The sequence below is a fragment of the Trichomycterus rosablanca genome, chromosome 14, assembly GCF_030014385.1.
Source record: "Trichomycterus rosablanca isolate fTriRos1 chromosome 14, fTriRos1.hap1, whole genome shotgun sequence".
In the NCBI taxonomy this organism is placed as follows: domain Eukaryota; kingdom Metazoa; phylum Chordata; class Actinopteri; order Siluriformes; family Trichomycteridae; genus Trichomycterus; species Trichomycterus rosablanca.
The window spans coordinates 1,516,783-1,530,460 of record NC_086001.1 but is presented as its reverse complement, the minus strand read 5'-3'; the positions used below and the strand labels follow the sequence as shown (position 1 = coordinate 1,530,460).

At 44.4% G+C, this 13,678-nt stretch overlaps 1 protein-coding gene across 19 annotated transcripts in view; it reads right to left on the bottom strand.

Annotated features, from left to right (window-relative positions):
* The window catches only part of LOC134327068 (receptor-type tyrosine-protein phosphatase delta-like), a 469,775-nt gene that overhangs the window by 43,463 nt on the left and 412,634 nt on the right, over positions 1–13,678 (bottom strand). For 8 of the 19 annotated variants that reach the window (XM_063009137.1, XM_063009145.1, XM_063009143.1 and 5 more), the window contains 10 exons: positions 11,759–12,340; positions 11,271–11,416; positions 10,468–10,612; positions 5,748–6,053; positions 4,723–4,916; positions 3,423–3,449; positions 2,516–2,633; positions 1,007–1,594; positions 562–662; positions 218–474 (listed from right to left, as the gene is read on the bottom strand). In XM_063009137.1, the coding sequence (XP_062865207.1) occupies positions 218–474; positions 562–662; positions 1,007–1,594; positions 2,516–2,633; positions 3,423–3,449; positions 4,723–4,916; positions 5,748–6,053; positions 10,468–10,612; positions 11,271–11,416; positions 11,759–12,340 (2,464 nt within the window). The remainder of the gene's footprint in view (positions 1–217; positions 475–561; positions 663–1,006; positions 1,595–2,515; positions 2,634–3,422; positions 3,450–4,722; positions 4,917–5,747; positions 6,054–10,467; positions 10,613–11,270; positions 11,417–11,758; positions 12,341–13,678) is intronic. The other 11 variants (XM_063009142.1, XM_063009146.1, XM_063009144.1 and 8 more) reach the window with 3 other exon arrangements.

The window sequence follows — 13,678 nt, the reverse complement described above, 5'->3', positions numbered from 1 at the left end:
GGCGGATTCACACAGGGATCAGTACAGAGAGTCACGCACTGCTCTCCATTATTCAGCATCTCTGTGCAGTATATCAACCGGCCTGCAGAGGCCGCTATTCAGTCAATTTTTTTAATAGTGGTTTTGGCTGATCCCTGGTGATGATGATGAGCAGGGTTTCCCCGAGCTCCCCCCAAGGGTAGGGAAGTCAAAAAAATGGAAAGATCAAAGCACTCACTTGACTTTGTGGGTGGTGTGGACGGTCGGCAGCTCCACGGTGACCATGCCGTCCGAGTTGGTCTTGCCGATCAGGTAGGGCTTGGTGCGCAGGATGTCCGGGGCCGTCATGGTGGAGACGCGGTGCTGCAGGCCGCCGGCGCTGTTCCCCCGGTTGGTCAGGAGGAAGGAGTACTGCGTCTCCGGCTGCAGGTTGGTGATCAGCTTCTGGGTCAGCTTGCCGTCCACCTCCACGCTCTGGCCGTTGTCGTACAGGATCTGCGGGGGGGCGAGGATACGACAGCGAGGGGTGAACCAGAGAGCGCGGTCTTCAAACGGTTCGAGGAGGTCGTGGGGTGGACTTACGGTGAAGGGCTGAGCGGGGTTGTAGTTGTCGGGGATCTCCCAGGTCAGCAGCACCGAGGTCTTCATGGCGGCTTTGACGTGGAAGTTTTTTGCGAACACTGCTAAAAGAAAGGTGGGAGATGATTTAGACAAACACGGCCGGCGCAAACCCTCCCGTCTGTCTGGCCAAAATCTAGGACCTTACCTCGATGGACATGCCCTACCTGCCTACCTCGTTCCTTTCCCCTTACCTTCATCCTACCCCAAGAGAAACCCCCACTGCCTGACTGATTCCTACAATCTACTATACTCTCTCAAATGGACACGTATGACATGAGGAAACCAAAACGTTCGGACGCCCCTCCTTCCGAAATCCGCCGCCCCTTCAGGTTGAAGCAGAACCAGGTTGGAAGACGAAGAGGAGGAAGCTCGGGGGTGTCGGAAGAGCTCGAGGTTGGCCTCCTACCTTGATGAAGCGGTTGGGTTCGGAACTGGATGCTCGGGCTGTAAGGCCCCGGGCCCTTGCCGGTGAAGGCGCACATTTTGATATCGTACGTGGTGTCGGCTTTGAGCCCGTCCAGGATGACCGTGGACTCCGGGGCGGTGATGAAGAGCTCCGAGGGACTCCGCGGACTGTTGATGTCTTTGTACTGGAGGGCGTACTTGACCACGTTACCGTTCCGCTCGGCCAGCAGGACGGGCTCCCAGCTGACCCGGATGGTCGTGGTGGTGCCGCTGTCGGCCACGATGTTCTGCGGGAAACCGGAGGGCGCGTCCTCGGGGGTGCTGATCTCCTTGACCGTCTCCTCGCCGAAGCCCACCTTGTTGCGGGCCGAGAGGCGGAAGGTGTAGGACGCGCCCTTGTGGATCTCTTTGGTGGTGTAGTGGTTTTCCCGCTCGGGGAACTCGATGACCGTCAGGGGTTCCACGTCTTTGCGCCCGAAGCGGAGGCGGTAGCCCTGAAGGGGGCCGTGTGTGTTCGGAGGGGGGTGCCATTGGAGCAGCGCCGTGCCCATGTTGGTGGGACTGACCATCAGGCGAGGCTTCTCAGGGACTGCCAAAAAAGAGACGTAAAGAAGAAAGAATTACTTTTAAAAAACGCTTTTTTATTTAAATATAAAAACACCTACACTGACGGGTTGCTGCAGGACCGGAAAGCAGAAATACCCTGGACATGAGTGCCAATCCATCTTACAACAAATGTGCAGTACCCAACCGCTTCTTTTCACCTGTACGAGGCGGGTTCACACAGGGATCAGTACAGAGAGTCACGCACTGCTCTCCATTATTCATCATCTCTCTGCAGTACCTCGACCGGCCTGCAGCAGCCGCTAGTCAGTCCGTTTTTTAATAGTGGTTTTTGATATGAAAAACGGCTCGTTTTCTTCTTTTTTTAATACTGGATTTTTTATATGAAAAATGACTCATTTTCTTGTTTTTTAATACTGGTTTTTGATATGAAAAATTACTTGGTTTCTTGTTTTTTTAATACTGGTTTTTGATATGAAAAACGATTTGTTTTTTTAATACTGGCCTTTGATATGAAAAACTGCTTGTGTTCTTGTTTTTTAATACTGGTTTTTGATATAAAAAATGGCTCGTTTTCTTGTTTGTTCTAAACGGCTTGTTTTCTTGTTTTTCAATTTAGTTTTTTAGAATGAAACACGATCAGAGGTACACGGACGGCGTGTAGAAACACGCTTCCTCCTTTGTTTGACTGTTGTTTTGTTTTGTTCAGGTGTTTTTCTTGGCGTGTCGTTCGTACGTCGGTATTATTTCCCTCACCGCCGCGGGTCAGATCAGCGAGTGAGCGGAATCACAATCGCTGATATAATTGAAGGCAATTACCGCCGTCCGCTGATAGCCGGAGCGAGAGAGGGGTTCCGCGTGATCGCTGGCAGGTCGGGTTATTGCTCTACACAGAAAGCTTTATAATAGAGCAGCGGGGGCGAGGGGGGGGGCGACGGGCACCTACCTGCACCCGTGGTGGTGACCAGCTTGGGTTTGCTGCGAGCGCCGTCGCCTTTTGTGGTGTACGCGGCCACGGTGACCGAGTACGTGGTCTCCGCCTGCAGGTCGGCCAGGACCATTTCCTGTGGGGTGGAAAGAGAGGGTTGATGGTTCTATTCACAATGGTGCATCATGGGAAATACAAGAACACATTTTAGTATTTTATAATAGCAGAAACGCTTGTGTGTTGCCAGATTCCCACAGACAAAGTTCTATTATTTTGGTAAATAATAATAATAATAATAGTAAAATAAATAAATAAATAATAATAATAAATAATAATAAAAATAATTACATAAATAATAATAATAATAAATAATAAACAAATAAATAAATAATAATTAATAATAATAAAAATTATTAAATAAATAATAATAAATAATAAACAAATAAATAAATAAATAAATAATAATAACAATAAATAATAATAATAATAATAATAATAACAAAACAATAATAATAATAATAATAATAAATAATAATATAATAATAAATTAATAATAATACAAATAAATAATAACAAAACAATAATAATTAAAATAATAATAATAATAAAAGTAACAGAGCCCTGACCTCAGCCCCACTCAACATCTTTTTTTGGAATGAACCGTAACATCAACTGAGGCTTTCTTGACCGACATTAACGCCCATCCATACTTACCAAATGGACACAAATTCCCATACACAGACACACATCAAAATCTTGTAGCTGTTGTGGCTATATTATAATACCATTTTACATCTGAGACACGCCCATCTCTTCACCCTAACGAAAACATTCATTTAAATCGCGCGAGGAACCAAAAAAATAAAAGATAGGAGGTGCACGGGGGGTAAACAGGGGCCACTCGAGCACTTTGGTTTGTACTTACATATTCGGTGGAATCGTCGTACTCCCACTGAGCGGGACGGTGCGGGTACACGGAGGGCGCAGACACAGGAACAAGAGAGTCAGAGTTAAAATCAAATACACACAGAAGACAAAGAAAGAAAACATACGCAACATACTCTATATGAGCAGAAGTATTTGGACAGCCTTTCTAATGATTAAATTCATGTGTTTCAGTTAGAACAGTCGCTAACAGATGGAATAAATCAATTATATCAAGGAAAAATATGCTTTCAGCAACAGTTTAGGGAATGTCTCTCCCTGTTCCAGGATGAGCGAGCTCTATAAAGAAACTCTGGTGTCCCTCAACAGCTTTTATGGAATGGACTGGAACATCAACTGAGGCTTTCTTGACTGACATCAGTGCACATCTAGCCTGCCTGAATAGACACAAATTCCCATACACAAACAGACATCGAAGTTTTGTGAGAAGCTCCTTAGAAGCTAGCTGAAAAGATCAGGCGTCCGAATACTTTTGGCCATGTAGTGTATTTCCAATACCACGACTTTAGACTATAGGCACAAATTAATGTATTCATTTGCTGTAGATACACCGATGAGCCAAAACATTAGGACCATCCGGCATAGAACCTGTAAAGGTGTATCGGGCCTTCTCGCCATGGAGGACGGAAACATGTCCCTCTGCATCGTCATTTATGGCCAGCAGAGGGAGCACGGAGGCACAGACGATTGGCGTGTCTGTTCTTCCTCACTGCCAATAACCTGCTGTCAACTAGTTGAGCCTTAATTCGCTTGCCAGCTCCTCTTTTGACAACCTACTCTGCGATGCCAGGCTCGAGCCGGTTTGCTTTTCCACCGGCGCAGATGCCGGTCTACTTTTTTTTTTAAATTTTCAGATTAGGATTAAACAGCATGGACTAGACGCCTCAGCCTTCATGTTCTCTGGCGTCAGTTGGGGGTCTTGGGGCACGTCGGTGGGTTTTGGATACCCATTAACCCCCTATTGAGGTCCCTCAGGTCTTTATGCTGGTCAAATCTGCTGGGTTTAAGGCGTGAACTATGAGGAACCACCATAGACCAAAAATATCTAATAATTTGACTATATATGTGGTAGGTTGGCAACCTGAGCAAAGACCTGCAGGTTCCCAGCATCATCTCAGGTGTAATTATATTATATATAATGACATCTCGGGGGTAAGAGGGTCCAAATTTTACATTCCATGGATCCTTTGATGTCTGAACCCTTAACACACCTACATACAGTTACATACAGTCGTGGTACGCCACGGTTACACGGATCTGTGGTGCAGGCGGGTACCTACCTGGGCATCATCAATCAGGATGTCCTTGATGGCAGAATGACCCACCGGCTCCCCGTTAAGCATCTTGACATAATGCACCTGGTAGCCGCGGATTTGGCCGTGATGTCGGTTGGGCACCGGCGATCGCCACAGCACCTTAACGGACGAGGAGTTGACAGCCTCCACCTCGACTTTACGAGGCGGGCCGCTGGGAACTGAGGGAATCATGGGATACAAACAAAAAAAGGTCAACATCATAGCGGACCCTGGCACCCTAATCGGGGCGACGTGGCGGCGTGTGTATATAGATATATATAAAAAATATATATATTTATAAAAAATCAAGCATCACACTGATATTTCAACAATGGCAAGTTAAAAATAGCAAAAAACAGAAAAACAACCCCCAAAAACAGGTCGTACACGTGACCACTTGTGTTTTCTTTTGCAAGACATTTAAAAAATGGTTTTGTGGATTCAAGATGTGGAATAAAAAATGTTAAATAAGCCAAAGTGGAGCTCTTCAGAGATCTGAAGCGCCCGGAAAGAGTTTGGCTGGGATGTACTGAGCAAAAACAAAAAATAAAAACAAAAAATTGAGGTAGAATTAAAAAGAAAAATGGCATGGGCCACTGGAGAAAGGTTTCCGTGCCTCCCACTGTCCGTCTCCTCGTTCTCCTGATCGAAAAATAGTAAGAAAAAGTTCAAACAGGATCAGCAGGTTTAAAAACAATCAACAATTTTAATTAAAAAATTTTCTACACATGCTGATTAAAAATAGAAAAACAGAGACAGTTGGGACACTTCCAGTCGTGGGGTTCTTGGAAAAAAAGGTGCCATGTATTTGTTGAAATTCTTGCCAAAAATTGATAGCAATCAAAAATAAAAATTAGAAATAAAAAAAGGTCAAAAATCACCGAAAGCGTCGAGCAGAAGCGACACAAAGAGTCTAGAAACAAGATCGAGATCTGGACAAGAAAATATCAGCTGAAAGCGGGACTGTGGGACAGATTAGCAAAGTGGCACGGTGATTTTGGGAGACATACCGTCCTCCTCGGTACGGACGAGCTGCGGCAGGCTCTCGGGCCCCGCTCCGGCGTCTGTATGGGCGCTCACGGTCACCCGGTATTCCGTCCATTTGTCCAGGTTTTCTAACAGATAGCGCGTCTTCTCCGGCGGGATTTCGGAGACCTGCTGGAGCGACGTGTCCTCCCCCTCGGTGGCGGCGTACTGTACGGTGTATTTGGTAACGATCCCGTTTTGTAGCTCCGGCGGCGGCGGCTTCCAGCTAACCAGAATGCTGGTGGAACTGTGGCTAGAATAAACGACGTCCTGCGGCGGCGCTGAAGGTTCTGCTGACGGGGTTTCCAGCGGTTCGATACCCGGTCGTTTTTGGTTGATTTGGGGGTTGGAAGGGGGGTCGTAGCAGGGTTTTAGGGTGTGGATGTGCGGTTGATATGGATGGTGGGTGGAAGCGGAGGTGAAGATGAACAAAACAAACACAAAAAAGGGAAAATAAAAGGACCAAAATGAGGATGAATCACACCAAACAGAACTGAAATAAACCATAAATAATGTGAACCAAGAGTCAGAAATATGAAAAATGATAAAAAAATATTGACTTGATGGGATTTAACTGAATAAATCACAGAACAAACGAGTGAAACAAACAAAAAATACAAAACAAAACTAAACAAAAAACCCTTCACGACACAGAACCTTTAATAAACTCCCCACTGACTGACTACACTGAACATTTACGCTTCAGTTCAGCGCCGTGCACTTTTAATTATTCAATTTTATTTTAAAATGCTGTAAGAAACAACCTGCTAATCAGATCTGCACAAAAATAAATACAGCAAACAAACAAAAAGAAAAAATCAATTTTCCCATCATATTTTAGAGTGGGAAATGAAAAATTTATTTATTTATTTAATATTTTTTTATTTACCTAATTTATTATTTATCTTTCATTTATTTATTTAATTCATTTAATTTCATTTATTTATTTCATATTATTATTATTTATTTACTTATTTTATTTATATTTTATTTCTTTATTTATTTAATTCATATTTTTTATTTAATTTATTTTATATTATTTATTTATATATTTAACATTATTTGTTTTTTATTTAAACTTAAATTTTAGTATTTAGATTTTATTTCTTTATTTCTTTATATAATATTATGTCTTTATTAATTTAATTTTATATTCTATATTAATTTAATTTATTTAATTTATTTTTATTTTCTTTCATTATTCATTTTATTATTTATATTTTATTTCTTTATTACTTTAATTCATATTATTCTTATATATAATATTTTTTATTCAGAGTACTTACTTCATTTTTATATTATTTATATATTTTACATTATTTATTTTATATATATTTTTTTATTATTATTTATATTTTATTTATTTTTATCACATTATTTATTCATTATTATATTATTTATATTTTATTTATTTATTTAATTCATATTATTTCTTTATTTAATATATAATTTATTTTTATAGTTTTTTTTTTTTTTTTAACCAAGTGTGTCAATAAATGAACAAATACAGTGTATCACAAAAGTGAGTACACCCCTCACATTTCTGCAGATATTTAAGTATATCTTTTCATGGGACAACACTGACAAAATGACACTTTGACACAATGAAAAGTAGTCTGTGTGCAGCTTATATAACAGTGTAAATTTATTCTTTCCTCAAAATAACTCAATATACAGCCATTAATGTCTAAACCACCGGCAACAAAAATGAGTACACCCCTAAGAGACTACACCCCTAAATGTCCAAATTGAGCACTTCCCTCCAAAATGTCATGTGACTCGTTAGTGTTACTAGGTCCCAGGTGTGCATAGGGAGCAGGTGTGTTCAATTTAGTAGTACAGCTCTCACACTCTCTCATGCTGGTCACTGAAAGTTCCAACATGGCACCTCATGGCAAAGAACTCTCTGAGGATCTTAAAAGGCGAATTGTTGCGCTACATGAAGATGGCCAAGGCTAAAAGAAGATTGCCAACACCCTGAAACTGAGCTGCAGCACAGTGGCCAAGATCATCCAGCGTTTTAAAAGAGCAGGGTCCACTCAGAACAGACCTCACGTTGGTCGTCCAAAGAAGCTGAGTGCACGTGCTCAGCGTCACATCCAACTGCTGTCTTTGAAAGATAGGCGCAGGAGTGCTGTCAGCATTGCTGCAGAGATTGAAAAGGTGGGGGGTCAGCCTGTCAGTGCTCAGACCATACGCCGCACACTACATTAAATTGGTCTGCATGGCTGTCATCCCAGAAGGAAGCCTCTTCTGAAGTCTCTACACAAGAAAGCCCGCAAACAGTTTGCTGAAGACATGTCAACAAAGGACATGGATTACTGGAACCATGTCCTATGGTCTGATGAGACCAAGATTAATTTGTTTGGTTCAGATGGTCTCAAGCATGTGTGGCGGCAATCAGGTGAGGAGTACAAAGATAAGTGTGTCATGCCTACAGTCAAGCATGGTGGTGGGAATGCCATGGTCTGGGGCTGCATGAGTGCAGCAGGTGTTGGGGAGTTACATTTCATTGAGGGACACATGAACTTCAATATGTACTGTGAAATACTGAAGCAGAGCATGATCCCCTCCCTCCGGAAACTGGGTCGCAGGGCAGTGTTCCAGCATGATAATGACCCCAAACACACCTCTAAGACGACCACTGCTTTATTGAAGAGGCTGAGGGTAAAGGTGATGGACTGGCCAAGCATGTCTCCAGACCTAAACCCAATAGAACATCTTTGGGGCATCCTCAAGTGGAAGGTGGAGGAGCGCAAAGTCTCGAATATCCGCCAGCTCCGTGATGTCGTCATGGAGGAGTGGAAAAGCATTCCAGTGGCAACCTGTGAAGCTCTGGTAAACTCCATGCCCAGGAGAGTTAAGGCAGTTCTGGGAAATAATGGTGGCCACACAAAATATTGACACTTCAGGAACTTTCACTAAGGGGTGTACTCACTTTTGTTGCCGGTGGTTTAGACATTAATGGCTGTATATTGAGTTATTTTGAGGGAAGAATAAATTTACACTGTTATATAAGCTGCACACAGACTACTTTTCATTGTGTCAAAGTGTCATTTTGTCAGTGTTGTCCCATGAAAAGATATACTTAAATATCTGCAGAAATGTGAGGGGTGTACTCACTTTTGTGATACACTGTAAATAAAAATACACTTAATGTTGTGAATGATTATTAATGCTAAAAGAGCCCGAATAAATCTTTCTTGTTCCCGGTGCTGGACAGAAATGTTTATTTGTGAGTCTGTGTGGGTGCCGGCCGGCTGATAGCAGAGCTGATCTTCTGCTCTTGCTTCTGTCCTTTATTAGAGATGTTTGAAATGAAAATTTAATAACCAAAAGTGCACAGAACCTTCTAGAACCCACCGATCACTGAGACCCTCCATATCTAAGACACCTGAACTAAGCTTGATTTCAAACGTTCAGTCCCTTCACACTTTTCCTCAATCAGTTACCACCATCCTATCCTCCTAAACACTACAGGCTGACGTGTCTGAATTAGAAACATCTCACAGACCTTTCTGACGACTCTGTGTTTGAGGTAAAAGCCTGACCTTAAAGTAAGTCCTAGACTTTGACATGCAGACAGAGCCTCTCCCCCACGACCCCAGCCCGTCAGGTTCAGTTCCAAACCCCTGTGAGAGCGCTTCTGATACCTACCTGATCCGCAGCCTCGTCACGGCTCAGAAAGACCTCGCGTTCATTCAAACCGCCGTCAAAAAAGAGCCGCAAATTAACTTTTTTATTCTCTTTCTTTGAAAAGACGGGGGTTTAATTCGGGAGGGTTTGATAAACGTGCCAATCACGCGTTCATTCCCGAATTTAATTCAAATAAATGAAGAATAAATACGAGGTCTTTCACCAGGAGAGGAAAACGTCTTTATTTGACTTTTATTAAGTTGCATTTGTACTTTTCCACACGATTTACTCGATGAGTCCATATTATTTTAGAACAATCAGTTAAATTGGTGGAAAAAGAACAAATGCAAGACTGAGAGACAATCACGGGTGATGGACAGCGTCAAAAGACAAGGCATCACTTTTATCATTAATATTAAATTATTATATTATTATTATTATTATTTAATCAAAGACCTTTAATTTTGTCCTTGTCGATTGACCTCAACAGTTTCAGGCCTCGTCTTCAATAATACGGATTTATTTCCTATTTATTAATTTATTTTAAATGCATTTTCCTCCCATTTTCCTCTCAATTTAGTCATATCCAATTCCCAAATCGTGTTTCCCTGCTGCACTGCTGCTGCAGACCGCTTCCAACCGCTTCATTTCACCTGATCCAGATCCGTAGAATAAAAATCACGCACTGATCTCCATTATCCCCCGTCTCTGTGCAGTACCATTAATCGATGAGGAATCCCGACGGATCTCTGTATGACCCCGCCTGATGCAGGGGAAAAGAAGCGTCTCGTTCGGTCATTAGTGGAAATCTGCAGCAGTAGATACGACTAGATTGGGAGGGAAATTAGGCAGGAAATGCATAAATAGAACAAAAAAACACCGTATTACTGTGGACGAGGTCTCGGCTAACGGGGCCCATGCTGGTTATTCTGGGAACAGACCGTCTTTAATAATCCGGACTGAAGATGTTCTCCACAGTTCCATTTTCTCAAAGCCTCGTTTAACCTCCGACGCCCTTGAGAAAGTGGAAGTGCTATAGGTTGAGGTTGAGGTTGGAAGAGGACCTACGTGTCTGCGGCGTCTCGGCCGAGATCTCGTTGGTGTAGGCGCCGATGCCGTGCCTGCTCCGCGCCGCCAGCTGGAAGGTGTAGGTGGTGAAGGGTCTCAGATCCTTCTGGAGGTAGGTGGTGGTGGGTTCGAAGCTCACGCGCTTCTGCGGGAACAGAGACACCGTGGTTTGTGGTATTCAAATGCCTGATCACATGCTAGAAAAAAGCTGCTCTTCTGAGAGGGCTTCTCACCAGACTTTGAAGTAGGTCTGTGTATGGGAATTTGTGCCCGTTCAGTCATTTAAGCACCTGTTATAACTGTTGCGGTGTCCAAATACTTTTGACCGTATAGTGCGTTTTGCCTGCTCCTCACACGAGGCACCAGTAACGTAGGGGAGATTAATCCCAATCCTCTACTATGTCTAGGGGTAAATTAAGGGCCTTGGACAGGGGCCAAACGGTAGCACCCCGGTAATACTTGGACTGAGGAGAGCGTTTTAGGAGCGGGGTCTAACAGAGCACAGTGCAGGCGCCCGACCGGCCAGTAGAGGTCGCCCTTGCTTCAGTGGTCAGCCTAAAGACCTACAGCCAATTGTGATTTTGTGCAGGCACCCGACCGGCCAGCAGAGGTCGCCCTTGCGTCAGTCTACAGACCCACAGGCAATCGTGAGTCTGTGCAGGTGCCCAGTCGGCTGATAGCAGAGCTGAGAGTCTGAGATTCAAACTCGAGAGCTCGAGATCTCAGCACTGGTGCGCTAGTGTGTTTCACCACAAAAAACAAACCTAAAAGCAAAATAAATAAATAAATAGACCATGACTGACCTCCTCCTTGTCGTCTTTCCTCTTGTAAATCAGCTCGTATCCGGTGATCTGGCTGTCCTGGCCCGTCTGAGGGGGCGCCACCCACGACAGCAGGATGCTGGTTTCCGATTTGGCTTCGGCTTTGAAGTCGGTCGGCTGGGATGGAACTACAATTCGAAGAAAACGTTGGTTTGATTTTTAGCTGTGCTGCAATACGAGATCGCTAATAACCGTAAACGTAAACAGCGGCACTGCATTCTGCTACTAGCTTGGTGCTTCGTAAATGGACATCATGGACAAGGTGCCAATCCATTGCAGGGCTTTGGATACCCTCCTGCCCCCTTCCCGAAGATCCTGGAACCACCCGAGCACCCTGAAGCGTCTTTCTATTCAGTCTAGAGCAGATTAAAGTGACCATTCAGCCCATTCACCTATATAAGGTCAACCATTCAGTCTACGGAGGTTCCCAGGTCAGGCTAGTGTGGTCTCTAGGCGGGCGTGGAGCTTACCTCCAGTCTTGGCGATAATCTGCAGGTCTGAGGAGAGCGGTCCATCCCCCACCGATGTGTACGCCAGCACTTTGATGTAGTACGTCTTATTGGGCGTCAGGCCGTGGATGGTGACGAAGTTGCCGCTCCGGACGATCAGCTTCTCCCACTGGTTGACGTGCTGACTGGGATCCATGGTGTAGTAGACCCTGTAGCCCATGATCTGGCCGTTAGCCTCTTCGGGTTCCTCCCAGTGGATGACGGCCGTGGTGGCGCTCAGCATGCGACCCCTGACCTGGCGCGGGGCGGTGCTGGGCGCCTGCTCGGCCGTTTTGGCCTCGATGGCTTCGCTGGCCGGTCCGCGACCGATGTTGTTGACGGCGAGCACGCGGAACTCGTAGTCGGAGTAGGGGCTCAGGCCGCCCACGCTGTAGCGGGTGGTGGCGACACCGTCGATCTCTTTGTACGAGTCTTCCGAATATTTCGACTTGTGCTGGATGATGTAGTAGGACACGGGTTCCGGGTTCCCAGAGTCCCACGTGAGGGTGATGCTGGTCGCAGTGCGTTCCGTCACCACAGGGACTCCCGGTGGCTTCGGTAAGGCTGGAAGGAAAATAAATGCTTTATTTTATAAGGGTAATGTGACTATTTTATTAGAGGAAGATGATCACCATGGAGCGAGTGCACGAGACGACCAGAACGGAATATGAGCTACTGAACCCCATTAGATGCCCACAGGGGCAGTGCTAGTGCAGGACAGGACTGGGAAGACAAGGAAGACCAAGAACAAGCTGAACTGTGTTATCAGGGCTGGTCTGCTCCAGGCAACAAGAGAAAGAGCTGCCTGCAGCCAACCATAGCAAAGCCATGATGCTGTAGTTACGTCACATAACATTTTATACCCAATTTTATTAGAAATCTAATTTAAAAGCATAGATATCAAGTGCCAATTAGCTAATGTACCCATAGGTAGTTATATGGAAAGTCCACATATCTTTGAACTACGCTTCAAAGCATTTTCTGCACCTCATCAAACAATACTCGCTACACCTGAAAAGTAACGCTTTTAAGCGTAGCTGGGACTTTTGCTAGCGCTCTTCCAGCTTTTGTTTCGGTGCGCAACCTAGTTTTGTAGCTGCCCTGATCTTTCCTTAGTTTGCCTAGCAGCTTCTAAGTTCTTTAGCAGCTACTGGTTTTCAGAGTTCACTGGTAAACTCTCAGGTTGTGGCTCATTGGTGGACTGAGTAGCTGACCATGTTACACCTGTCTGTTCTCGAGTCTTTCCTTATGTCTTTTTGTTTTTCTACGGGCAGCCTGGCAGCTTCTAAGTCCTTTAGCAGCTAATTAACCGAGTTCCCCTGTTTTAGTTTAATGGTGAACTCTCAGGTTGTGGCTCGCTGGTGGACTAAGTAGCTGACCGTGTTACACCTGTCTGTTCTCGAGTCTGTCCTTGTGTTTATTGGTGAACTCACAGGTTGTGGCTCACTGGTGGATAGAGTAGCTGGCCGTGTTACACCTGTCTGTTCTATAGTCTGTGTTTGTGTTTCCTGGTCAACTCTCAGGTTATGGCTCACTGGTGAACTGAGTAGCTGACCATGTTATACCTGTTTGTTCTTGAGTCTGTCCCTGTGTTTACTGGTAAACTCACTAATTGTGGCTCACTGGTGGACTGAATAGCTGACCGTGTTACACCTGTCTGTTCTCCAGTCTGTCCTTGTGTTTCCTGGTCAACTCTCAGGTTGTGGCTTGCTGGTGGACTGAGTAGCTGGCCGTGTTGCACCATGTTTCACCTTTGGACAGCAGCTCATGTTTGATTTGATTATTAATTAGGTAATTACACTTTTATTTATGTATTTATTTGTTTGTGTCAGTATTGGATAGGTTACACATTTGTTCTTAATATCGTACATACAGGGTTAAACCAGGCCCGCGTTATTCGCC